The sequence below is a fragment of the Pteropus medius genome, unplaced genomic scaffold (genome assembly GCF_902729225.1).
Source record: "Pteropus medius unplaced genomic scaffold, Ma_sr-lr_union100, whole genome shotgun sequence".
NCBI classification, from domain to species: domain Eukaryota; kingdom Metazoa; phylum Chordata; class Mammalia; order Chiroptera; family Pteropodidae; genus Pteropus; species Pteropus medius.
In genome coordinates, this window is record NW_024352787.1 from 22,392,545 (window position 1) to 22,418,533 (window position 25,989).

Consider the following 25,989-nt stretch of genomic DNA (forward strand, 5'->3'; position numbering starts at 1 on the left):
GCATTTCCTGGGTACCCCCTTCTGGCCAGGCCCCGTGCTGAATGTGAATCCATTCTGGGTCCTGTGATTACCCTGAAGGTCTTTTTCAGGCATCATCTGAATTGTCTACCTTTCCTCAAAGCCTCTCTTTGTAATTATTTGGCCTTTGAACTTCAAGAACTAAAGCCTAAGTGATAGCTGGTTGAAAGGCATATCTTATGGAGACTGGATGTCTGTGTAGAAAAAATGATGTGAAATGGAGAATGGTGATAATTGATAACTGCCTTTCTGGAGGGTGTGATGTTATGGTATAATAGGAAAAATGTATCGATCTTCTTCCCTGGTTCTTGGCATAGAACTCCTAAAATTCTTGGAACCTCTAGAGTAATGCTTGCCTTTGTATGCTAATGAGAAGACTGGTAACTGGGGTTCCTAGATGACTTCAGGATGTGGGCTGGTTGCCAGGAAGACCAAGGAATGATTAGAGGCTTGGAACTTTTAGGCCCATCCCCCAACCTCCAGGGGCTGGAGATTTAGTTCAGTCACCAAAGGCTAATGATTTAACCAGTCATGCTTAAGTAATGGAACCTGCATAAAAACCCTAAGTGACAGGGTTTGGAGAGCTTCTAGGTTGGTGAAGGCATCGAGGTGCCGGGAGGGTGGTGTGCCCAGAAAGGGTATGGAAGCTCCACACCCCGCCCCCATACCTAGCTGTATACATTTTTTTTTTCCATTTGGGTGTTCCCTTACAATAAACTGGTAAATATACGTAAAGAGCTTTCCTGAATTCTGTGAGCTGTTGTAGCAATTTATCACATCTGAGGAGGAGTTGTGGGAAACCCTGACTTTATAGCCGGTTGGTCAGAAGTACAGGTGGCTTAGACCTGTGATTGGCATCTGAAGGGAAAACAGTTTTATAGGACTTAACACTTAGGATCTGCCCTAACTCTGAGTAGTTAGTTTCAGAACTAGATTAAATCACTGAACATTTAATTGGTATCCAGAGAGTTGGAAAATTAATTGGTGTGGGAAAAAATTTACACATTAGATGTCAGAAGTATTTAGAGTAGAAAAGGATCGTAGAAGGCAACTTAGTAATATGTATTAATGCCTTAAAAATGTTACTGCCCTTTGACTTAGTAGTTCATTCCTAGGATATCATCTTAAAGAAATAATGATCAAAATAAAATAAAATTTATGTAGAAAGGTTCCCATTATAGCATTATTTAAATTTGGAAAAGGTCTTAATGTCCCATACTGGGAGTTTACTGAAATCAGTTTGGCTATAGCCATGCTATGGAACATTATGTAGCCCTCTAGTAAACAATATGAAAGATTAAAAAGTAGTGTGTTAAATGAAAAGAAAATTATATAAAGCTATAAAAAGTGCATGACTCCAATTTAATTAAGAATATTTGTATGTAAAAATGTTTGCAATAAAATGCCCTAATATGTTAACTGATTATTGCTGACCTGTGAAGTATACATTTTTTTCTTTATATATTTTGGGGGCATTTTTCAGAAGCATAAATGAAGTAAAACCTGAAAAAATGTAATATTCCTGTGCAAGTCTGGCTATGGTCTTTTGAGAGTGCTGTCCTCAACCCAGAGGTCAGGTCCAGAACCCAAGACAAAGAGAACTGCCCCTTGCTAGATGCCCTCCTTCTCTTTGTTCACTATCACCATGACTTTTTGTATAGAGACCCTCCAGCCATTCTCACTCTCAAACATATTCCAACCTAATTTAATGGTTTTTCTTTCAGTTCTGCCAGGAGCATGCAGTTCATCACAGGGTTCTCCTGGCCTGTTCTTTTACTGTTCGGGAATTTTTCCATTAGCTTTAACTGACCTGGCATGCTAAAATCAATTCCCTTTAATCTGTTGAGTTATAAAATTTGGAGACAGATAGACTCTCTTCTAGCTCCTAAACCCTTAGAAATGCCCCTAGCTTTCTGACTGCCTCATGCTACCCTATTTTAGGGAAGAAATTATTTTTCATGACTTAGGATACTTAATTTTTATCTGTATAATTTTATTACCTAATAAGTTCCTGCTTTTCTTTATGAATGTTAGCTAGGGGTGGAATTGGCTTTACTTTTTAATTTGGCATTTAGGCCATGAGGTAATGAAAAGTCAGGAGCCTGGGGACACCTAAGATACACAGTATGAGCATTGCATCACTGACCCACCAGCCTTAATCACTGGGCCTTTGAAACGTTTTCCAACGTTGCCTCTTGCTTGCTCCCAGGTTAAGTGACTCATGGTAAGTCTGGAGCTGGGAGCTTACAGGAGCCGTGCTCAAGCCTGGATTCAAACCTTAGTCACAGATGCAGTTATGCTTTCAGGGAGGGATGGTCATTATTGCTAGCCTTGTCCTCTGCAGGCACCTTCCAACTGGGCTCTCCATTCCATCCAAGGGACCGGAGATCCTGAATGCAGCCCCTTCCTTCCCTCATCCATGACATGCTTCTGCTGGAAGCTCTGTCTGTTGTATTGATTCTAATTTTTAGCCTCCTTCTAGGTTCTCTTTTCTCACCTCCTCCCTGTATATTTCCCAGTGTTTTTTATTTCACCTTCTCTAACTCCTGTGCATTTGCCTTTTTTTCTGAGGTAAATTTTAATTCCTCTAAGTCTCCTAAAATTTTTCATGAAACGAAAGTCAATTTAAACAAACAAACAAAAACAAATATATATATACAGGAAGTGCCCCCAGTGTTAGGCCCCATCTGATGTAGCTCTTCTGTGTCCTGCTCTAGCATTCATTACAATCTGAGCCTGGAAGAAGTCCAATAAATTTGTTGAAATAGATGCAGTCACACCTCAAACAGCAAATAACTTAAGAGTGAGGATTCTTTAACCCTTTAAAAGTATACTAAAAAAAAAAAAAATAGTCAGCACCTCATCCATGTGACCTGTCCCCAGTCAGCATTATTAAATGTGGGAACACTTCTGAGTTCCTGTTGTGTATTACTCCTCCAAGCTCATCTCTGTCCCCCTTGTTATCTGAGCTCTAACCTCTGTGTTTCATAATTACTGGAACCAATTACCTGTTTTTGTGGACTGATTAATGATAATTAAATTGGAACTAATTCATACTAAAACCCACTGAGACTGAACCAGTGTTTCATATGCAATTATGGTCACTCTATTCCCATTTTCTCCAAATGCTAGCTGCATATTTCCAAATGCTCACCAGACCGACAAACTGGGAATCTTTTAGGTCCCTGAACTCTATGTGGCCAAAAGACTACTTCCCATCCCTCCCTGAAAACTTGAGCTTCCTCCTGAATTCTCTCTCAGTTAATGTCCTTGCTACTCACCTCATCAGGCAAACTAGAAACCCCAGCATCATTTCAGATCCTTCTTCCCCCAAACACTGCACACTTGCACCCTCCCTGAGCATTGACTGCTTCTCATAAAAGTCTCCTGGACCTTCCTTCAAACTCCAGCCTTTTGACTCTGATCAGCCATCAGGTGACAACCCTGCTTCTCATCTCTTGTCGTTCTTGTCTTAGCTACCCTGATGCCAGAGCTCGCAGTTTAAAAGTTAATCTGATTTTTTCTTTTCTTTCTTTTCATTTAAAACTAGTATGGGCTCCCTGTGGCCTACAGCATGGTTCATAAACTTTAACTTTAAAGGCCAGAGTATAAATACTCTAGGCTTGTGCACCAAACCATCTCTGCCATAATTTCACAATTTTATTTGCATAGTACAAAAGCAGTAGGAAATGGATAATAGACAGACAGACAATATGTAAACAAACGTGGTTGTATTCCAATAAAACTTTATTTACAAACAAAGATGGTAGACCAGATTTGGCCACAGCCATCATTTGCCAACACCTGGCCTGTAGGGTAAAGTTCAGATGGCTACTAAGGCCCTTTGCAATCTTGCTCTAGTATAATCTTGCCCTCATCTCTTGAGGTTTTTACACTCACTGTGCAGGCAGTGTGTTAGTCATGCCTATCTTGGCACATTCTCTCAACTCTGCCTCCTTTCCCATCTCTTCATGGCCTTAAGAGTCAAAAGATGCAAGGGTGGCCTTTCACAGAGTTGTCTCGCTGTCATGTCATTCGTCCCCTAGAGGGGCTGCCAAGGGATTTTGTGCAGACTTGATTATTGTGCTCGTAATTCTGTTATGGATATCTAGTTACCTCTGTCTTTCCAACTAGAATATGAGCTTCTCACAGTGTAGAAAGTTTATTTTGCCACCTATCTATTCTGGCACAGCATAATAATAAGTAACAGCAACTCTTCATTGAATGAGGGCTAGATTGATCATCTCTAAATATTCATTTGTTGTCTTTCATAGAAAAGGTTGAAACCCTTCTAAAACTCTTTTGTCATTGGCTCAGTGCCTGTCCTATTATTTCTTCTGAAAAATGATCTCCAAATTTGTATCTTATATTTCCTGATGCATTTGTGTTGATATTAAGTATTTAACACCCACCTTACCTAGCCTTGCTGAGATGCATCTATGTTCAGTTTAGCAATTTTTCAATGAATTCATCTTGTTCATTAATGGAGCCATCACTTTTTGTGGTTAAAGCCCACAGTCTTCCTAAAGATTCATTTCTGTGAAGAATAAACAGATTTCACATGTAATGGGAATTGAGATGAGAAAAATTATTGTTCTTCATTACCAATCTGAGTTTGCAAATTAGCATTATGAATTTCAGCTAAGTCTTCAAAGCTAGAACATTAGCTTTGGCTGGGGTCTGGATTTCACCTGGTGCACCTCTGTTGATTGGTGAGTTTGTTTTGTATGGTTAGTATGCCTTTACTGTTGTTATTGTCCAAATTGGTTGTGTCCCTAGGAGGCATTATGGAACCAAGTCTTGGCTCTCAGAGGGCGCTGGGTCAGGCTATAGGTGGTACCAGTAGTGGCTATGGATATCTTCATGAAAATAGACTTGCTGACATAATGAGAAGTAAATCTCTTGGGCTCTAGAGCAGGACTATGTCTAGCCTAGGCCTTACTTGTCTCCAGAGCATCAGAGTCACTCAGGGAGGAGAAGCATAGATCCCTGTGGAAATGCAGACTTTGGTTCTAGGAGAGTCCATGTGTGAAGAGTAGATTTCTTTTTTTCGAAAGACGTGCCTTATCATGTTTCCTTTCGTACTCTGTACAGTGATTACTGGACAGGCTCTGATCACTGTCACAGATGCCTCTTCTGGGACCACAATGGCATCTTTGGTAGAATTGCCATGCTGATGCCTAATTTGCCTGTACTGTGTGAGACAGAATCGAATTAAATACTAAAAGCACAGCACTCTTACGTAACTCTGAAGCAAAAGGGACGTTAGCCCAGAGAGAAGATGAATACCAGTGAAAAGCACATCACATTACTGGGTTGTTCCTGAAAACTTGATCTGTGGTTCCCACTTCCCAAGGATATGGAAAATCGCCAGAGCCCCTTCGTGCTGCGAGGAGGCTGCCTGCAGCTGGAGGCAGAGGGATCTGGCCTGCTTTCATGTCTCTGCTGGTTTTATGGGCATATTTCTCACACCCTGTTCTGCTATTAAAAATAAAATGAGGCGCACATCACATGTCTCGGACTGCAAGACCCAATTCCTTCTAATAAGCTTCTCATTTGCCTGGGCTTTCCCTACCCTAACTCTCCAGAGGCTCCCATTATGGATTTCTAGTTTTGTGAGGGTTTTTTTTTTTTTTTGACTTCATTTTGAAAGAAAATGAAGTTAGTGAGCTTTATCCTGGGAGCCAGGAACAAATATTCTATGCAAACAGAGAAGGATGGCTTTGTACCCCTTACATGGGGGCCACAGAAAACAGAACCCGGAGCTGATATGTGCCTGCCTGTCCTGTCCTGGGTCAGTGTCGGCCTGGTTACATACTGCATATGAGGCAAACTGTGAGGGTTCGAGACCTTGAAGGAGCATGTCCCATCACTGCAGGGCAATGCTGGGATAATCCCTATCTGCAGTCTGCCTTACCAAATCTAGCAGTCCCAGGGTGAGGCAACTCTTGGAGTAGCCCAAGCAACTGGGAGGGGTTCAGCAGGCACACATGCAAAGGCCTTCATTTCCAGGCCAAGTTCTCAAACAACCCCAACCAGGCCCCTCTGGGATGTCCCGTGTAAGGATACAGGCTCATTTGTCAGTAAAATCTAGGGCATGTGGTGGGGACCACAGGAATGAGGTGGGGTCCTGTCAACTGAAGGGGGTAACCCTGTCAGAGTGATAGCAAAAGCCCAGAGAGTGTACACCTGAGTCAGAAGGATGGGAAGTGGAGATGGTGCCTTGGGAAAAGAGTGGTCCAGAGAGTACGTGGCAGGGCTCAGCCTGTAGCTGGCCCTCCAGCTGGCCTACCTGGCATCTGGGCCTCTTCTCTGACCCCAGGTGGGGCCTCTGCCATCATCTAACATTTTCTACTATTGCACAGTATGTGCTAGCCTCACGTAAAACCCTGATATAGAGGAGATCCGACCCAACCTATTCTTCAGATGGGGAAATTGAGGCTGGGGGAGAAGCCTGGCCTGGGTCGAAGGGCAGAGTAGGACTGGCTTCCTTGTGGGCTGACTCACACCTCAGGAGACTTGGTCTCTATTTCTTCCTGCCCTTGGTGCCTGTAGGTCTGGTCTCAGGTGATGCCATGGTCTTTGTTCCTGTATCCTTGAACACTTTGTGCCATGCCTTCAAGTTGAGTATCAGTTCTAAGCTCTTTTCAGGGTACTTGGGACCTGGTAGGAAAACATATGGCTGCTTTAGGTGATCTTGGGCATTTTTTGTTGATGAGAAAACCTAAAAATGCAGACAAACCCCTTGATTCAAAATTTATATTGGACTACAATTTTTTTTCTATATCATCAATGGGAAAAAGAGGGGTATTTGAACAGCAGATTACTAGGGTATGAAAGAGAACACAGGCTTCCTGTTCTCTTAAACACTTTAACAATGTCCACAGATCCACAGAAAGGAGGGCTGGGAGGACCTTAGGGATCCTCACAGCTAACCAGCTCATTTTACACGTGAACAAACTGAGGCCTCAGGGTTTGGCTGTAGACTTAATTAGCTAATACACCTGGCTAGGAGCCTGGGCTCCTGGCTCACAGGCTTGTCTTCTCTCTGTTGGAGCCTACATTTATTCACAGAAAGCATTTAGTGTGCTGAATTAGTATCGATAATGAAATTGTACCAATATATGATCTTTATTATTTATTCAGACTCACCATCCATTGAACAGCCGTCTGTCTAGCTCCTACTTCTGAATGTGGGTGGGAACATACAAAGATTAATAAAGTATAAGAAGAGCTTACAGCTCAGAAGAGAAGCCATGGTTTCTACACCAGTCATTTTATTTCTAGATGGGTCATGTTAGATGTCATGTGAAAGGCATGAATGACTGTCAGCAGAAAAGGAGATAACTTTGGCTATTGTGAGCAAAGATGTTTTTGTGAGGCCCACAGTCAATTAGTTGACCTTGAAGGACTGATTTGATTTGGGCAGGCAAAGAGAAAGGAAGAGTGTTTCAGGTGAAAGAATTGGATGGAATAGCACAATTGTCTGAAAAACAGCCCCCAAAACTATCAGGTCCTCATCTCTGGAACCTATGAATGTTAATGATGGAAAAAGGGTTTTTGCAGATGTAATTAAGTTAAGGATCTTGAGATGGGGGGATTATCTTGGATTGTCTGGATCCTTAAATGCAAACACAAGTGTCCTTATAAGAAGGAGGCAGAGGGAGATCACGGACAGAAGAGAATGCATATGACCACAGAGGCAAAGAATGGAGTGATGAGGCCACAAGCCAAGGAGTGTTGGCAGCCACCAGAAAGCTGGAAGACACAAGAACAAATTCTCCTCTAGAGCCTCCAATGTCCCTGTCCACACTTTGACTTTGGTCCAGTGACACTGAGGTCAGACTTCTGGACTCCAGACTGTAAGAGAATACATTTCTGTTGTTATAATCCACAGGTGTGTGGTAGTTACAGCAGCCATAGGAAATAAATACAAATAGAAAAGGGATAAGCCTGTTTGGGAAAGCGGGTGATTCAAAGTATTTGATGGGGGACATAGTCAGATATTTAGAGAAGTAGTAAGTAAATGGAATAGGGCCAAGTGTCTTGTATTACTTTGAAGAATTTCTGCAAGTTTCTATGTGGATCTTACCTTCCTGACTGGAGTATAGGCCTCTGGAGAAGAACCACCATGCCCAGTGGATGATGATTTCTCTGCAGTGCTGACTGTGCCCCTCAGGTACTGATAGCCAATACTCGTTGAATGGCTTGATGAATGTTGGCAGCTGCCATACCTGGGCTTGCACCAGGTTTATTGATGAAAAATTAAAGCTGGCGAAGTCTAGTGCTCAGATATAATTGAGGAACCTTTCATATTTAGACTGTGACCTTAAATTCACTATGTCATGCCTTGAAGGGGTATGATGTGTTAGGAAATGCTCAACCAACCCAGAACTGACAGATGCCAGGGCTCTGGGGGAGGGATTCTGGGTGGAATGCAGAGCAAATCTGGCTGGGATAAGAGACTGGGAAATCGCCTGCTGAAATGGCCTTATTGATAGCAGAGTCAAATTCTCTGCCAGCCCCAGAGAATGTGATTTAAGATGCCTTTTGGGCATTTATGACACTCTTATCGACCTGAGGTTGTTTATAGTCATAAAACAACTGTAAATTAGAGGAATGAAATAAAAACAGCAGGATACTTAACTCTTATCTTGCTATGAGATTGAAAAAGCTTTCTGCAGCAGCAGGGAGCTGAAATGTCAGTCGGTACAAGAATCTCATTCTCCTTTCCTCCTAATGGCCATAGTTCAGAGGTAGCTTTCTTCTTACACGTGAAACCCGGTACTCATCCTTGATTAGGAAGTATCCTTGCTTAACATGATTCTCTGCCAGGACCACTGTCTAACTGTGTGCCTACTACAGTGTTTTAGGGTGCTCAGGGCCATTTACCTCCTCCTTCCAAAGCTCTTTTTCTTTCTTTCCCCCTCCTCATCACCCCTTTTCTCTTCTGCTTTCTTTTCTCTCATTTCTTTTTTCTTTTCTTCTTTTCTTTTGTTCCTCTTTTTTGGCTACTCTTTTATTGAATTAAATAAAAGGTTTCGACATATCACTGTTTGTAAAGCAGTTAGGAGTTTTCAGTAGACAATCACCATTGACTTCAATGCAATAGACCAAGCCATGTGACCATTGGATTTTTTTTTTTTTTTTTTTTTTGCTTTATTTTTGTAGAAATCCGAGAGGCCTTTCGGGTTCTGGACCGAGACGGGAATGGCTTCATCTCTAAGCAGGAGCTGGGAATGGCTATGCGCTCTTTGGGGTACATGCCGAGTGAGGTGGAGTTGGCCATCATCATGCAGCGCCTGGACATGGACGGTGAGACCCAGGCCAACAGCATCTCCCCTGAGATGAGCCCCAACTCATCAGTGAGACTTTCAGTTTAAAGACCTTTGAGTCCAAAGACTTGAGTTCATGTCTTGGTTAACATTTGAGGAGTAGAAACTTGGACTAGATCAGAGTTTTTCAAACAACATTCCATATTGCTCTAGGGGTCTGCAGAGGTGGTTCTGGGGCCACTAGAGTGAGGGAAGCCTGGCTGGCAGAGCAGTGAAAGCAGTTTTTGTTGTTGTGTGCGTATTTTTAAAAACAGCTTTATTGAGATAGAATTCACACTCAATAAAATTCACCCATTTAACCTATACAATTTGATGGCTTTTAGTACATCACAGATCTGTGCAACCAATGTCATAATCAATTTTATAACATTTTCACCACTCCAAAAAGAAACCCTGTACCTCTTAGCCATCACCTCCCAACCCCTCGATCACACCCTGCCTAACTCAGCCCTAGGCAACCACTCATCTACTTTCTATCTTTATGGATTTGTCTCTTCTGGACATTTCATACAAATAGAATCATGCAATATGTGGCCCTTTGTGACTTGCTTCTTTCACCCAGCATAACGTTTGCAAGGTTCATATACATTGTAGCATATGTCAATACCTCACCTCTTTTATGGCCAAATCATATTCTATTATATGGCTATAATAGCTTCTTTTCTCTCTGTTTTACATACTGGGTTTCTACATACAACCTCATTGGAAAAGAGTTTTGCTGTGTTTAAAAAACGTCTGAAAAATGACTGCATTGGATAATCTTTAAGTTTCTTTCCCACCCTAAAATCTTGAGTCTACCCCAAACTGGCTGTGACTCTCTTGACATTTAGATCCTGCTTTGGCTGAAGGACCTGGAAATAGCCTTCTTATTTAGATTTTTTAACACCCGCTCTGAAAAGCAGCTTGATTCCAGTCATGAGGGGTAGAGTGGTGGACTTTTGAGACTCTTGGTAGAACATGAAGTATAGACCAAGTGAAAAGAAGCAAAGGAGGAGGGACAGAAAGTCATTTTGGACCAAGGCTATTGTTGGGAGATGTTTGCTTGGCCTGCTAGAAGAACAGGGCTCTCTCCTATTACCTTGTAGAACTTGTTGGAAGATTGACAATAAAAGTGACTAAATGGTGAATGAACCCCAGCATCGATCGTCAAGTGCAGCTGTAGGCATTTCCTTTCTGGTTCAGGATAGAGATGTTGTATCAGGGAAGTTCAGTTGTGTGAGCAGTCCCAGACTTGTCTTTACAGATTTATTTGATTGTGAATCATCCTGTCTTTGCAGGCTTGATTTGACCTTGGTTTGTATTTTAGAAGTATTTATGAAAAGCCGGAGCAAAGTACACGTTGTATAGCAAAATCTCTTTCCCATTTACTCCCATCTTCATTTTAGAGATACACTTCCTGGAAAGATAAGTTTTCTCTTTAAAGTAATAAAAATCTTAATCTATACCTCTGTTTATAGAACCAAAAGTTTTGTGCTTTGATTCTCCTCGCACAACTCCTATACTAAAACCTAGTCAAATGGACTAGAAGCAAGTGGAATTAGAAACACTTAATAAAAAATTAGCTGGGGCTATTATGGGAGAGTTACTCCTAGGAGATTGAAGAGTCTTTATCAAAGTCCATCCTTTGTCTTTGTATATTTGCTCATTGGACTCCAGCTCATGGGGAATTTCCCCATTATTGAAAATCCTCTCTGATGCAATGAAGCCCTGGAGTCCCAAAAGATCTCGTGTGATTGTCTCATGTGATTCAAAGAGCTCATTAGGACTCAGGCAAACTCTTCATATGGGATGAAGTTTAGGAGACTTCAAATTTACCAGTTTATTTGCAACTTATCATACTCAGCTCTCAATGTTCGAAGGCAGACTTTACAAACGGATCTTGCAGAGAATTTTTATTAGTTCCTTTAACAAAAGCCCAAGTCATTGGCTATTTCACAGTGACCACTTCAGGTAAAAACATATTTATTTACTTTCGCAGTGCAGCTTCTTCGAAGTTTCATTGCCTACAAAAGATTTAATACAGACCATATGAAAACAGTGCAGCTGTGTTGGCAAAAGAAATTGTTTACGCCAGTGGTCTTCAATCCCCAGGCCATGGACCAGTACTGGCTTGTGGCCTGTTAGGAACCGTGCCGCATAGCAGGTGAGCGGCGGACAAGTGAGTGAAGCTGCCCAGCACTTGCATTACTGCCTCAGCTCCACCTCAGATCATCAGGCATTAGATTCTCGTAGGAGCACTGGTCCCTGGTGCCAAAAAGGTTGGGGACCGCTGGCCTGCACAATGTGTACAATGCCTAAGTGTGCAAAGAACTAAGTGAAAAATGCTTAGTCTGAGGTTGAAATTTGCATCTAAGTGTTTTATAAATGATGCAGGTAAGTGAAATTTTTGGGTTGCTGGGTTCTGGATATGAACGGATTGACTGTTTTTCAGTGTCTTTCTTTTAATGGGGTCTTTTGAGCTGTTCTATTAAAACAAATAAGTTCTAATTATATCCTTCCCTCTAAGCTTCTGTAACGAGGAATTCTCCACAGAGATTTGGCCCTACCTAATTAAGCTTCTCTTTGGTGTAAAACTTGTGGAATGGCAGAGATTTTTATTGGGATAATGCCAAAAAAAGGAGTGTTTGGGCTAAAACTTAGGATTCTTAGCTGTAAAATGGCTTTGCCTCCTTGCCCACAGACCCTGATCCCTAGTATCCAGGAGTGGCAGAAAAGGTGGTGCTACCTCCATCCATCCAAGCTGGCCATGATAGGAGCAGTCTGGCCCACACACCAAACTTCTTTTTCTGGGGTCCCTGGTGTGCCTGACAGTGAGGTCATACCTTCAACAGGAGGGCCAGCTAGAAATAGGCTGAGTGTGTCAGTTTTGTTCAGCCTAATTCAACACATGAGGCTCTTATTAGATTTTTCCTTGTGAGTGGGGTGCCTTGTTGGTTATGCATGTAACAGTAATCTCCTTGGATTAGGGAGCTGGGCAGGGTTTCCTGGACACAGAGCCTGCAAGAGCCAGACATTCTAGTCTGTGTGTGGAGCTTGTTTTCCAGAGGACAGAATGGAAGACAGACGGTAAGGTCTGGGATTGCTCTCTTGGCCCATGGCCAATTTGCCTTCAGTGCTGGGACCCATTGTGTGTGTGTGTGTGTGTGTGTGTGTGTGTGTGTGTGTGTGTGTTGCATGGGCTGAAGTGAAAACCAAAACTTTTGCCCAATGCCTAGGGCTTTATCTTTGGCCCATTATTGCAAAGGTTCTTTCTTGGAACTTTAACTCACTTCTATACTCCCTGGTGCTTACTGTCCCAACTTCTCTTTCATCTGCCTCTGCAACTAAAGTGACTTTTGCTCTAAAACCATTTCAGGACCAGGATTTACTCTCCTTGAATACATTTTGCCAGGATCTCTCCTTCAACTCAGGTTCTGGAAACCTGCAACCCTCTCAGTTAGACTCCTGGAGGCTTTTAAGCCCAGTGCCCCAAGACACTCCTTGCATATCAAGAATCAACTTCTCTCCAATCCATCACAATATTAGTTATATACCATCCTTGGAAGGATTGATAAAATAGTCACCCAAGGCATATCTCCAAAGCTTAAATCTTTTTTAGAAGTGCCACATTCCAGCTTCTCCCCTCAGCTTCCTTCATCATTCACTGGAGATACAAATTTGGTATCTTCAAGACCCAAGGGATATTTTTGACTGTTTTCTACAACCATTACACTGTATACCATCTGGAGTGAATTCAGCTACCTTTGCAAATATTTTCCTGAAACAATGAAACAGGAGATGTTTTCAGCAGGCCTTGGCTCTTCATCCCTTCACTCACATTTCCTAATGCAATCCTCTCCTCATCTCAGCCACCCTTAACTCTCCAGCACTTAAAGAACAAAAGTCCCCCTTTGAAACAAATTCAGACCTTGCCCTCTTTATCCTTAATTTTCTTTCTTCTCCTCAAAGATGCAAAACCTCATGAAATCCCAACAAATTTGGGGTTTTGAAATGAATTCTTATCTCTCAACAGGTTTGTAGGTTTTTTTTATTTTTATTTTTGAGATTCACTACTTCCTGGATAGTGGATTTGATTCAGTTTAGTTCAATTTAATAGAGATTTATTTTGTGTCAATTCTGTGTGAACTGGCTTATTTTTATGGTTGGCAAGATTCACTTCTGATTCATTTTGAGGCAAACCACTGAGCTGCAAAGAACAAAATGATAGTCAGAGTCACGTGAAAAATTTAACAGGATTCCTGTTGCCTGTGTGTCTATACCTTCCCTCTCTCACTATCCATTCACTTCAAGTTTTAGTCCTTTGCTGATTAGTCATATGAGTATGAACTTTCTGTTTTCATTTGTGATCTCCTAGAAGACAGGAAAGTATATGCTTAATTCTGAGTAACGTGCAACTCTTCTTACCATTCAAACATGTCAGCATATTGATTTGTATGCTCTGGAGTTGGCATGGTTCTAGTTTGTGACCTAGACTGCACACTTCTTTCCTGACATGAGGGAAGAAACTTGTCTACAAACTGCATGACGTGGAACCACCTGGATCTCTCCTTTTTACCAAGAAGCAAGTGAGGTGAAAGTAATTGGGGCTTTTTAGCCCCAATTGGGTCCCAAACCCAAGTCCATGTCAAAAAACACCCAGAAAACGTGTTTTAAAAAACAGCATACCAATAGAATCAGAATCCCCAGGATGGGGCCCAGGAGCCTGCATCCTTTAATAAGCTTGTCAGGTTATAGACAGCAATGCGTGCATTGACATAACTAGGGCACCTTTGGTTAAAAAAAAAATCTAAAGCTAAAGATAAATCTTCAAGCCTATGAATATTTGTATGAGCTTGAAGGTCTGAATAGGTGATAAGTGCCTAGAAAGTGAACAAGGAGTTTCCCTTTGAGAATTTGATGGAGGAAGTGGACAGTTTGTGGTCAGTCAGCCCTGCCTGAAAACAGGTAGCTCCTGTACTCAAACATGTAGAGGCCTCAGTTTCTGCACTCCTCCAGTTGTGGTCTAGGGACCTGCCAAATTGGCATCACTGGGAGCTTGCTTAAAATGCTGAATTTTAGGCCCACGCCAGAGCTACTGATTCAGAGTGCATTTTAACAAGAGTCCCAGATGATTCGTAAACACATTAAAGTTTGACAGGTGGCACTCTAGGGCACATTTTTGAGAAACAGGAAGCAAACCCAATCATGTTTTCTCATTTGAAGACCTCTCTCGTAGAGTGCAGCTCCTCCCTAGTCTCCTGTCATTAACACAATGCCTGGGATTTGTAACTTTAAAAACTGGAAGTAATTCACAGAGCCAAAGTTCCGGTGAAGGTAAATTATAGGAAAATATCTCTCCAAATATTTGCATTTGTGAATAAGCATGATTAGCATCAAATCATGATGATTAAAAACATAATTCTGGAATTTCTGGTCAGGATGGAGGAATAGATGAATGCTGTGCTTGCCTCCTCTCACAGCCACATCAAAATTACAATGAAACTACAGAATAGCCATCATTGGGAGTCACCTGAAGTTTAGCTGAATAGAAGTCCTACCACTGGAGACACACAGAAGAGGCCACCTTGAGACTGATAGGAGGGGTGAAGACAGAGCGGGTTGGTCCTGCACCCGCATGTGGCAATGAGAATCGGGAAAAATTACACAGCTGCAGAGGTCTCTCAGAGGGGCAAAGGATTCTAGCCCCACATCAGGCTCCCCAGCCCAGGGTTCCAGTGATGGGAAGAGAGATCCCCATAGCTTCTGACTGTGAAAACCAGCAGAGATTATGGCTGAGTGAAACAGAGGGCTGAGGGAGTCACAGACTTTCCTCTTGAAGGACCTGTATGTGAACTTGCTCAGTGGTGGACACACTCTCTCTGAACTTTAGCTCTAGGGCAGCAACTCGAAAGGCACCAGGGACAAGTGGGGAGGGGGAGAGGGGAACTGAGTTGAATGGCTTTGGGGCAAGGGCTGGAGGGGCAGCTTTCTCCCAGAGTGAAGTGCTGGCATAATCCATTGTTCCTTTGTTGAGCCCTCCCCTTCTTGGCTTGTGGACACAGGTAGATGCCATATCTGAGTCTCCATTTAGTTAACACTGGTCACCCACCCTGGCGATTCTCTGAGATCCCTCTCCTCCCAATGTGTGAGCCCACCTGAGCCATTTAGAGTGGACTTTCCATACAAACAGCCTGTATTGGCTCATGCTGCTGAATTTCCTAAAATCTCTCAAGGGTTCATAAAACCTAAATCAGCATCTGTCCTTGACATGCCCTGTACCTCTTGCCAAGCACCCACAAGCCTAGCTCTAGCAGAAGCTGGCCTCAGTTAGTGGCTTGGCCTCTTGAGGCACCTCCAAGTCTAAGCTGGTGACCATCTGCAGATTGCTTGGTGGCTTATGCCAGGTGGCACCAGGCAGGGCAGAGACTAGAGCTAAACTTGGCTGTCAGCAGGGACCCTCCTAGGAGACCCCAGCATGTTTACCCAGTGGCTGGCTTTGGTCTGAAACAGAGCATCACCTACAGTCACATATGGTGACAACACACCCAGGTGACAAATGGGGCAGGCACCAGAGCTTTGCTGGAGCAAATCCTGCTCTGTAGGGTCAGCCCCTTCACAACATTTCCTGCACTGGTCTCAGCAAGTCTTCACAACCAATCAGCCTGAGGGTTAATCCCTTCCACTGAGGCGCAAAGAGCAACCAAGGGTCAAATACAATAGTGAGGCACACACAACCCATACAAGGGACACATCTGGAGCACCCAGCTCAGGTGGCCAGAGAAAACTGTGCCACTGGGACCCACAGCAAACGTACTCCTACTACATAAGACCATTCCTATAAGACTAGAAGACATAGCAGCCCTACCTAATCAATAGAAACAGACACAAGTAAGCAGCCAAAACAGGAAAAAAAAGAAATATATCCCATGTGAAAGAATAGAACAAAGCTCCAGAAAAATAAATAAACAAAAATAGAGACAAGCAATCTATCAGATACAGAGTTCAAAACACTTGTTAAAAGGATGCTCAATGAACTTAGGGGAAGAATAGATGAACTCAGTGAGGACTTTAACAATGAGATAGAAAAAAAAAAGTAGAGATAGAAAATATAAAGAGGAACCAGTCAGAAATGAAGAATACAATAACTGAGATGTAGAATACCTTAAGAGGAATTAACAGTAAATTAGATAAAGTGAAGGATTGAATCAGTGATTTAGAAGATGAAGTAGCAGAAAACAGAACAGCAAAAAGAAAAAAGAATCCAAAACAATGAAGATAGTTCAAGGGGCCTCTGGGACAACATCAAATGTACCAATATTTGCATTATAGGGGTACCAAAAGGGGAAGAGAAAGAGCAAGGAATTGAAAACCTATTTGAGGAAATAATAATTGAAATCTTTTCTAACCTGTTGAAGGAAATAGACATAGAACCCCAAGAAGCGCAGAGTTCCAAATGAGATGAACCCAAAGAGGACCATACCAAGACACATCATTATTAAAATGCCAAAGTTAAAGACAAGGAGGGAATCTTAAAAGCCGCAAGAGAAAAAAAGTTAGTTACCTACAAGGGAGCACCCATAAGACTGTCAGCTGATGTCTCAAAAGAAATCTTGTAGGCCAGAAGGGATTGACATGAACTATTCAAAGTGATGAAAAGCAAGGACCTGCAACCAATATTACTTTACCCAGCAAAGCTATCATTCAGAATCTAAGGACAGATAAAAAGCTTCTCAGTCAAGAAAAAGCTAAAGGGGTTCATCAATACTAAGCTAGTATTACAGGAAATATTAGAGGAACTTCTTTAAAAAGAAGAAGAAAAAAGGAAAAAGAAAAAAATATGTATAATAACATGGCGATAACTATATATGGATTAAATGCTCCAATGAAAAAGATAGGGTGGCTGAATGGATAAGAAAATAAGACTCTTATATATGCTGCCTAAAAGAGACTCGCTTCAGATCGAAAGACACACACAGACTCAAAGTAAAGAGATGAAAAGAAAAGCTGGGGTGGCAATACTTATACCAGACAAAACAGACTTTAAAACAAAGGCTATAATGAGAGACAAAGCAGTTATCCTACTTCTGGGTATTTATCTAAAGAAACTCAAGCGTTACTTCTAAGGGACATGTGAATTCATATGTTCATCGAAGTATTATTCACAGTAGCCAAGATATGGAGGCTACTTGGGAATAGATAAAGAAGAGGTGATGCATATATACAATGGAATATTACTCAGCCATGAAAAAGAATAAAATCTTGCCATCTGCAACTACGTGAATGGACCTAGAGGGTATTGTGCCAAGTGGAGTAAGTCAGACAGAGAAAGACAAATGTTATATGTGGAATCTAGAGAACAAGATAAACAAGAAAACAACAGAAACAAGCTCATAGATACAAAGAACATCTTGATGGTTGTCAGATGTGGGGGAATAAGAAGTACAAATCGGTAGTTATCAATAGTCATGAGGATATAGATTATAGCATGGGGAATATGGTCAGTAGTGTTGTAATAACTATATATGGTGTCAAATGGGTACTGGATTTATTGGGATGATCACTTCAAAAGGTATATAAATGTCTGATCACTGAGTTGTACACCTGAAACTAATATAATATTGTATGTCGACTATAATTAAAAAAATAAAAATATAAAAATAATAAATAAAATAGCAAAAAGCATATAATTCTTTGTTAGCGAATTATTGCTGAATGTACTTTGATCTTACTGTTGTAAGTCGTAACTGGCTAATGATAATGATAGCTTACACTTATGTAATATTCGCCATGCCTAGATAATAATATTGAGTAACATTAATACTAGCCAGCACATTACAGAATCTTCACCATGAGCCAAGCACTGTTCTAAGCACTGTATTTATTAACTTATTTTGTCCTCATAACAGCCATAAATACTATTAGGATCTTCATTTTATAGATGAAAAGAAATGACATACAGTGTTTTCAAGTAACTTGCCCAGATTATGCTGCTAATAAGAGTCATATGAATGTAAGATCTTAATCACGTATCATTCATATATATAATCACACATATGTATCATTTAGAGTGGCAACAGAACATTGAAATAGTGACCAAACAGAAAACACACATGTACACACAAACACACACAGCACTCACACATCATACACACACACTCCAGAGTCTTGACATTACTTAGCTATTTGAAACCTATATGTAAGTGTTTTGGTTACTAATTACTGTTCCAAATAGTCTCCTGCTATCACCTTTGGCTGGATGAGGAACTCAAGCCACTTCCCAAGTTATCCTTATATGAGCCAAGGCTGGCCCTAGAGTGGAGTTTGTGAATTGAAGGAGGTGTCTTTGGGTTTCTTGTTGCTTTAGTGAGGGGAGAGTCCTTTAGGCCCTTTTAGTATATGTAGTGGTGGTGGATGTTGTGACAAATCCACTCCAACATTCCTATCTCCCTAAGCAATTACTTCCTCTGCATTATGCTAGGAAAGGAATGTCATCTTAATCTTATTGACAGGTGGTCACAGTGAATCCCAGTTTCAGCTAAAGAGCAAACTGAGCCACTTCCAGTTACTCAAGCCAGCATAATAAAAACAGAAATTTTGGTATTTGCACCCATTTCAATAAGACTATCCTCAGATAATATATTCTGCCTCCCTTGTTTTAAATCCATAGACTCCATTGCTAAACCTATCCCCCAGTTCTCCTATATCACACTAGAAACTTTTCTTCTTGAGATGTGCCACTCTGATTCTAATCTTGGGTTTAGAGGCAGTGAAACATCGTGGGCATGGATTTTGAAGATAGGCATCTCCTTTCAAGGCAGCCACCTCAACTGTGTTTATTACAGGTTTTCGGGGTCTCTGAGTTCTCCAAGGTGGTCTTATCAGACTTCAGGAAGACATCATATAGGACATCAAGGTGACCTGAGCACTTGGTTTTCTAAATCCACCCAGAGATCCCCATCCCATGTCTTAGGTTCCACTCCTTTCCAATCAGTGCCCTAAATTTCACACGATATTTGATGAGTCTGTGGTTTCAACTTATATTAAATTTTACAGACCACACAATTAAATTTGGGGTCTTTTCTGAAGTTGTAAGAAGTAAGTGATTATTTTTCGGTCACCCTAGAAGCACTCTAGTTCTCTGTAAACATGTGTTTTCTTCCAAAGGCATTCAGAAGCAGCTATGTCACCCACAGTCCTTGCAGTCACCATTGCTACATGAAAGAAGGTCAAACACAGGAACTACATGAGTCTCCTGAAGCCTTGCTTTCAATAATTATTTTATCCCAAGAAGCCACAGACGACATTAATTAATTATGATTCCAGTGCATAACATAGATACCATTACCCAATTTTTCATTAATAGGAATGTCAGCATTTTATTTAAGATCACAGATAATCCAATCTCAGAATCCCACTTAAGAAGTTTGTTTCCTCTGGTACCACATATTGTATCATCACGAAAACAGATCATGCTGGATTTCTATAAGCAAGAGTACTCTATGAATGATAAGAACCTGTTAAAATCCTTCATAAGTAAGTCATAAGTCATATTTTTCTCAGCCAAGGTTTACTAAAAGGAATATATGAGAATGCCCACCTCAGAACGCCCTGACCAATACTGAATGTTATTTAACAAATCATTACTAAAATGACTGACGAAAAGTGGGAACTTATTTTAACTCGTAAATGAGATGATATATTTTTCATATGTTGATTTTGTTATCCATTTTTTTTTCTTTTGCAAGTTATCCTTTTTAAAAAATCTGTTTCAGTAAGAGTAGGCTAAATTATGCTGCAGTAATAATTCAAATATCAGCAGCTTAATGCCACAAAATAAAAGTTCTCACTCATGCCATATGTCCTTTGTAAGTTAGCTGGATATTTCCTCTTTGCCATCCTCATTCAGGAGTCCTGGCAGAGGGAGGCTTCTGTGTCTGTTTCTATGACAGCTATGGCAAGAGAAAGAGACTGAATGAATCACATAGTGATTCTGGAAGTTTTTGTCATTCCTATTCACATCTCATTTGCTAAGAAGTCATTTTTTTGTGCCTTGAGCAAAGGATATCGGGAAGTAGAATCTGACTCCATACCCAGAAGGGAGTGAACTGGAAATAGCTGGTGGAAACACCAATGATGACTTAAGGGTTTTAAACTTTTTTAAAAAAATTAGAATGTCACATTAATTGCGAAATTTCTATATTGACAAAACTTTTGGAAATACTATGAATAGAGACAAAAACAATTGTTATGGGCAATTTTACACATTCTTTTCAAATTGATCAAGCAGATGAAACTAAGTAACATGACTTGATGACATTGAATGTATATGTATATGAGTATGTGTGCATGTATGTAATATAAATTTTGTTCTTTAAAAAGAGAATTCCCTTCTTTTTAGGTAACATTAAACATTAAACAAAAACCTTTCAATTTAATGAACAGATCCAAGAGATGATTCTTTGGGGGAAAAAAGCAATACATTGAAAAATATAACATATTTAAGAATTAAAGAGCCTTATCACTAAAATAAACTAGAAATGAAAAAAATATGGGCAATTTTGAAAAAGAATACTTGATACAGTTTTGTGCAAATACATCTGAACATTTACATGAAATGGGGATTTTTCTGGAAAAATATAAGTTATTGAAATTAATTCAAGCTGCAATAAGTAGTCCAAATCGGAAGTTGCATATTTGCAGCCTAACTGCCAAAAACAGCTCTTAGACATGTTTTACTTGGCTCACACATCATTTAATAAAGCAGAGAATCTCATATTAAAAATCTTCATTTCTCTCTCCCCTTAAAATATTGGAGAATTGGGCAAAACTAGATCTATATTCTTTCACTGCATCAATTTGGTGGAGTTGAGTAGCTATCCTCTCTAGGCAGGGCAAATGCCAGTCTCCACCATTCCTTATTGTCTTACACATACCTGTACTTTCTGGTGGACCATCTTGGTCCCTGAGGACTTTGGAGTCTGTGACTCTGCTTAAATGGACTAGTGAGTGATCACAGCATCTTCTACTGTTGTGGTAATTCATCTTCATTTCCCATAGTTTTAATTGTAGAGTGTTTTGATGTTTGTTTTGCTTTCTTGTTTTTTTTCTGTTTTGCTTATTTGTTGTCATTTCTAGCAACTTCAGTAGATTACTTACTTTAATTCCTTATTATTTAATAATTAAAGAAACTAGAATGAGAAATTTGCCATCGTGAAGAACTTAATAATATCTCCCAAAGTTTGGTAGTTTTGTTTTCCTGTTTTCTTTACAATATTTTATCATATTTTTTAATTCCTTCTGCTACTCTACAATTTTTTTAGAAAATTATTTTATAATTTCCAAGTCACTGGGATTCTAATTTTCTAGTTTACATTTAAATTTTCTATTTTTGTTGCATATTGAAAAATAAATATGACCTGCTGCTGGGATTTTCTTTGTAAGCAAGAATAAGATGAATTTTTAGGAAGGTATCGGCTCTATGGTATAAGGCTTTTATATATACTTAGAAGTTACCTTCATATTACTTATATCCCCTGCACCTGTATTTTTGGTTATTTTATCTAAGGTAAATTACTGCAATGTATCAAAGTCTCCCATTGCTGTTATGCTGCTTCCTTGGTTTACTTCCAACCATTTTTATCTTAATTTTCAATGTTCTGTCTGCCCTCGTAATGGATTTTACCCTTTATCTGTGTGAATGTCTTTTAAATGCTTTTGAGTTATGCTTTTGCTTTCTGTTGATTTTTGACACATAACCTTTTTGCCCATGTTTGCATAACTTTTGTTATGTGCAGTCATTGAGTAACATTAAAAATTATTCAGCTTCTTCCAGAAGGACGTGGACTGTACTCCACCTTTTCAGTATAATTTTGTTAGGTGTGAAACTTTTACACTATATGTGTCATTATGTTTTAATTTTTAGTTATCCTGAAAACTTTTTATTGGCAAATTTAATAAAAACTATTATTTATTTCAGAACTTTCAATTGGGTCCTAAGTCTGTCATTTTGTTTTATGCTGGTTCCCAAGTGTAGTTACTATGGAATTTGTCTTCTTTTTTATCTACGGTGTATTAGAAAAATATATTATCCTTTCAGTCGTTTGGAAGTTACATATCTTACTATCACTTTTTCTAGTAACGGCCAAAATTTTTATGAACTTATCTCTAATTCCTAACATCAGTACAAATAAATAATACTCTCTTTTATGGAAGATGAGAAATTAAATGTTTCTCCCTTTTTCTTTTCTATTCTTTGTCAACTTCAATATAAGGTTGTTATAACCATAACGCTCTCCTTCCTCCCACTTTTAAAAATAACTTTTTTTTCACTTTTAGGGAATATTATCAGTTTTAAAACTGTATTTTGAAACGCTTAGTTTGACTGTATCTTTTACTATATTCAGTGCCTATACCCTGCCAATACTTAACTAATTTTATGCTTCTTATTTGAATTAATATACTTTTGTTCTGGCATAAACTTTTCAAAAAAATTTTTTTTCCAATAAATTCACCTGAACTCTAAATCTTCTGAGTATTGTAAATCTGAGAATATCTTTCTCTCAACACTCACATACAAATGACAACTTCATTTAGGTATAAAATTTTGGGGGTACAGCCTTTTGCTTTAAAAGTTCTATGATTGCTACTCTATTATGTTTGTTTTTTAATATAGTGAAGAGGCTCATAACCAACCTACTGTTAATTCCTTGTGAATAACTTGATTTTTTAAGAATCTAATCATTATCTGTGAAGTATGAACATGTCGCCAGTCTGTTTCCTTCTCTGTTGTCATTGTCAGTGGTGGTTGGTATTATGGTTGTCACTCTTGGTAGGGTTCTTTGCAATATGGTTCATAACTCAATATTAAGAGTAGGTTTTCTTTTTCTAGAAAACATTTTTTGACTCTTTTTTGTTTTCCACTTTTGCTCAATACTTTCTTTCTAGGCTTATATACAAGTTAGATCCTGAGCTGAGGTCTCTACATTTTTCCCTTATATCTATCCTTTTTTCCATCTTGTTCTTTAGTCTCTTAATTGTGTGTGTGTGTGTGTGTGTGTGTGTGTGTGTATATTTCTTTATTTCTTTCCTACTTTGAGGTTTTCCAGTGAACAGTCTACTGTTCATTTTCTCATCTCTGTAATTTTTTCTTGCCACATTTCTAATCTGGTTGATATGACATCAGTGTTGTTGAGGATGCAAATTATATACTTTTCAAACATTCTTCAGTAAATATATATATTTTTTTTAAAGTTCTGATTTTATTTGAGAGTGCAGGCCTAGGAGAGTAAGAATAAGGGGAAAAGGGAAGTCAGGCAAGGGAAGCTACAAAGCCATGAGATACTGTGCCTAATATGTCAAAATGAATCTGGAAAAGGCACAGCAGCTCAGTCAGCAGGTGGGTTTCTTCAGCATATGGAACTCCTTCTCTAGATAGTTTGCAAGGAAGATTCACACCTGGCTCCTTCCTGATTGCTATTTTCTACTGATTGAGGTTTACACCTCCCCTTGTCTCCAGGCCTTCATGCCCAGGGGAACTTCTGGGTTACAGTACTCAAGTCTTAAAATGGAGGGGTGGGTGCAGACCAAGAAAGAGAAAAAGAGAGCAGTTAAGGATTTCTGAGAAGACACACACAGTTCATCTTCAGTAAATCTTATTGAGAGCCAGGAAGATGCTGAGCTCTGAGACAAATGGTGGTGACTTTTGAACTGCAACATTCGTCCATAGATTACTTGTTTTCTGCGTAGAGGCAGATCCAGCTTGCCTAATGCAGGCAACAGGCTGCAACAGAGATGGATGCAAGACAGTGCCAGTGCCAGATCGCCTTCCAATGCCAAGAAAAGAATGGGGAGATATGAGGGAATTATAAGCACCAACCTAGGAAAATTGGAGAAGCTGAGTAGGTGTCCCTTATAGTCCCAGTATGTATGCAGTCCCTGTAAGAAAAAATGGCTCCCAGAAGTTTCTGCATCTGTGTTATGTGAGGTTCCTCTTATTTTTCATTTCTGCTTTATTTCAGTAGGTAGAAATTTTTAGATCAAATAATAATGGTAATTTAAGACATTTTTCTTTCTGGTTTTAATGGAAATGTCCTCAGTTTGAGTTTAAATTTGCAAATGGCATTGATTGCTGTTTGAGATGGATATTAGTCATGGTAAGGTAATATATGGTTTACCTTTTTCTTTTTAAATCGATAATGCTGCTCAGTAACTTTTTGTCACATATCAAGATGATCTTATGGTTTTTATTATTTTACCTATTGATGATATGTACTTAATTGGATTTTCTAAAATTAAAAACTCCTACAGTTCCAAAATGATTCCTTTTTAGTTAAGATGAGTTTCTCTCACAATACCCTATTGTGTTTGACTTGCTGTTATTTTATTTTTTATTTAGGTTTTTGAATATATATCCATAAAAAATAATTGATCCATTGCTTTTTCTTTCCATTTGGCAGGTTTTTATATCAGATGCATGCACATTTAAAATAATTATATTTTCTTTATAAATTGATACTTTGATCATTATGAAATGTCTGATAACACTCTTGTCTTAAAGTCTTTCTGTATGATATACATATACCCACACAAACTATATTGCTTAGTGTACGCATGGCTTACTTTTTCAACTGTTTTACTTTCAACTTGTTACTGTCTTTATATTTAAAGTCTGTTTATTATACACTACAAGTAATTGGATCTCCCCTTTATCCAGTCAGCCATTTTAAAAAATTAGTGTCTATTTACAATTTATGCAATTATTTATAAGATTGGATTTAATTCCACCATATTAATATATGCTTTTTATTAGAACCATCTATTCTGTGTTTTTTTTCCTTTCTTCTTTCCATTTTTTGGGTGAAATGAGAGTATGTGAGTAATGTATTTTGTCCCTTTTACAGCTGTATTAGCTATATTGCTTTGTATATGTATAGTTGGTGGTTACTACAGAGATTATAATATATCTTTAACTTATATTTTTCTTCATATAATCTTATTCTACTTCATAAACAATCTTATAATCTTACAACATATAAAATTATGTTTTTGTATACTTTACTTTTCCATAGGCCGTATTTTATATATTGCCATTTCACCTATTTTGGTGCTTTTAATTTCTTTTTGCATAACCGAGTTTTCATCTGGTTTCATTTCCTTTTAACCTAAGTTCTTCTTTTAGCTTTTCTTTTACTGAACTTTTACTGGAGGGGAATAATCTCAGCTTTTGACTGACAGAAAAATGTCTGTTTCAATTTTTGAATTTTTTTATTGTGTAAAAAATATATAGAACATAAAATTTGCCATTTTAAGCACGTTTATATGTACAACTCAGTGGCATTAAGTATATTCACGATGTTGTACATTCTTCACCACTATCTATTTCTAAAACTTTTCCATCATCCCAAACAAAAAATCTATAACCATTAAGCAATATTCATCATTACCTCATTATCCCAGCTACTGATAACTTCTAATCTACTGTCTCTAAGAATTTGCCTATTCTAGATATTTCATATATGTGGAACCACACAATATTTTTCCTTTTGTTGTTGGCTTATTTGATTTAGCATAATGTTTTCAAGGTTTATTCATGTTGTAGCCTGTGTCATAACTTCATTCCTTTTTTAATACTAATTAATACTTCATTATTTGGATATAT

General features: G+C 39.2%; 1 protein-coding gene across 1 annotated transcript in view; it reads left to right on the forward strand.

Moving 5' to 3' along the window:
• The window catches only part of CALN1 (calneuron 1), a 409,688-nt gene that overhangs the window by 164,305 nt on the left and 219,394 nt on the right, over positions 1-25,989 (forward strand). The window contains exon 3 of the mRNA XM_039849137.1: positions 9,190-9,333. Coding sequence (XP_039705071.1) covers positions 9,190-9,333 — 144 coding nt within the window. The remainder of the gene's footprint in view (positions 1-9,189; positions 9,334-25,989) is intronic.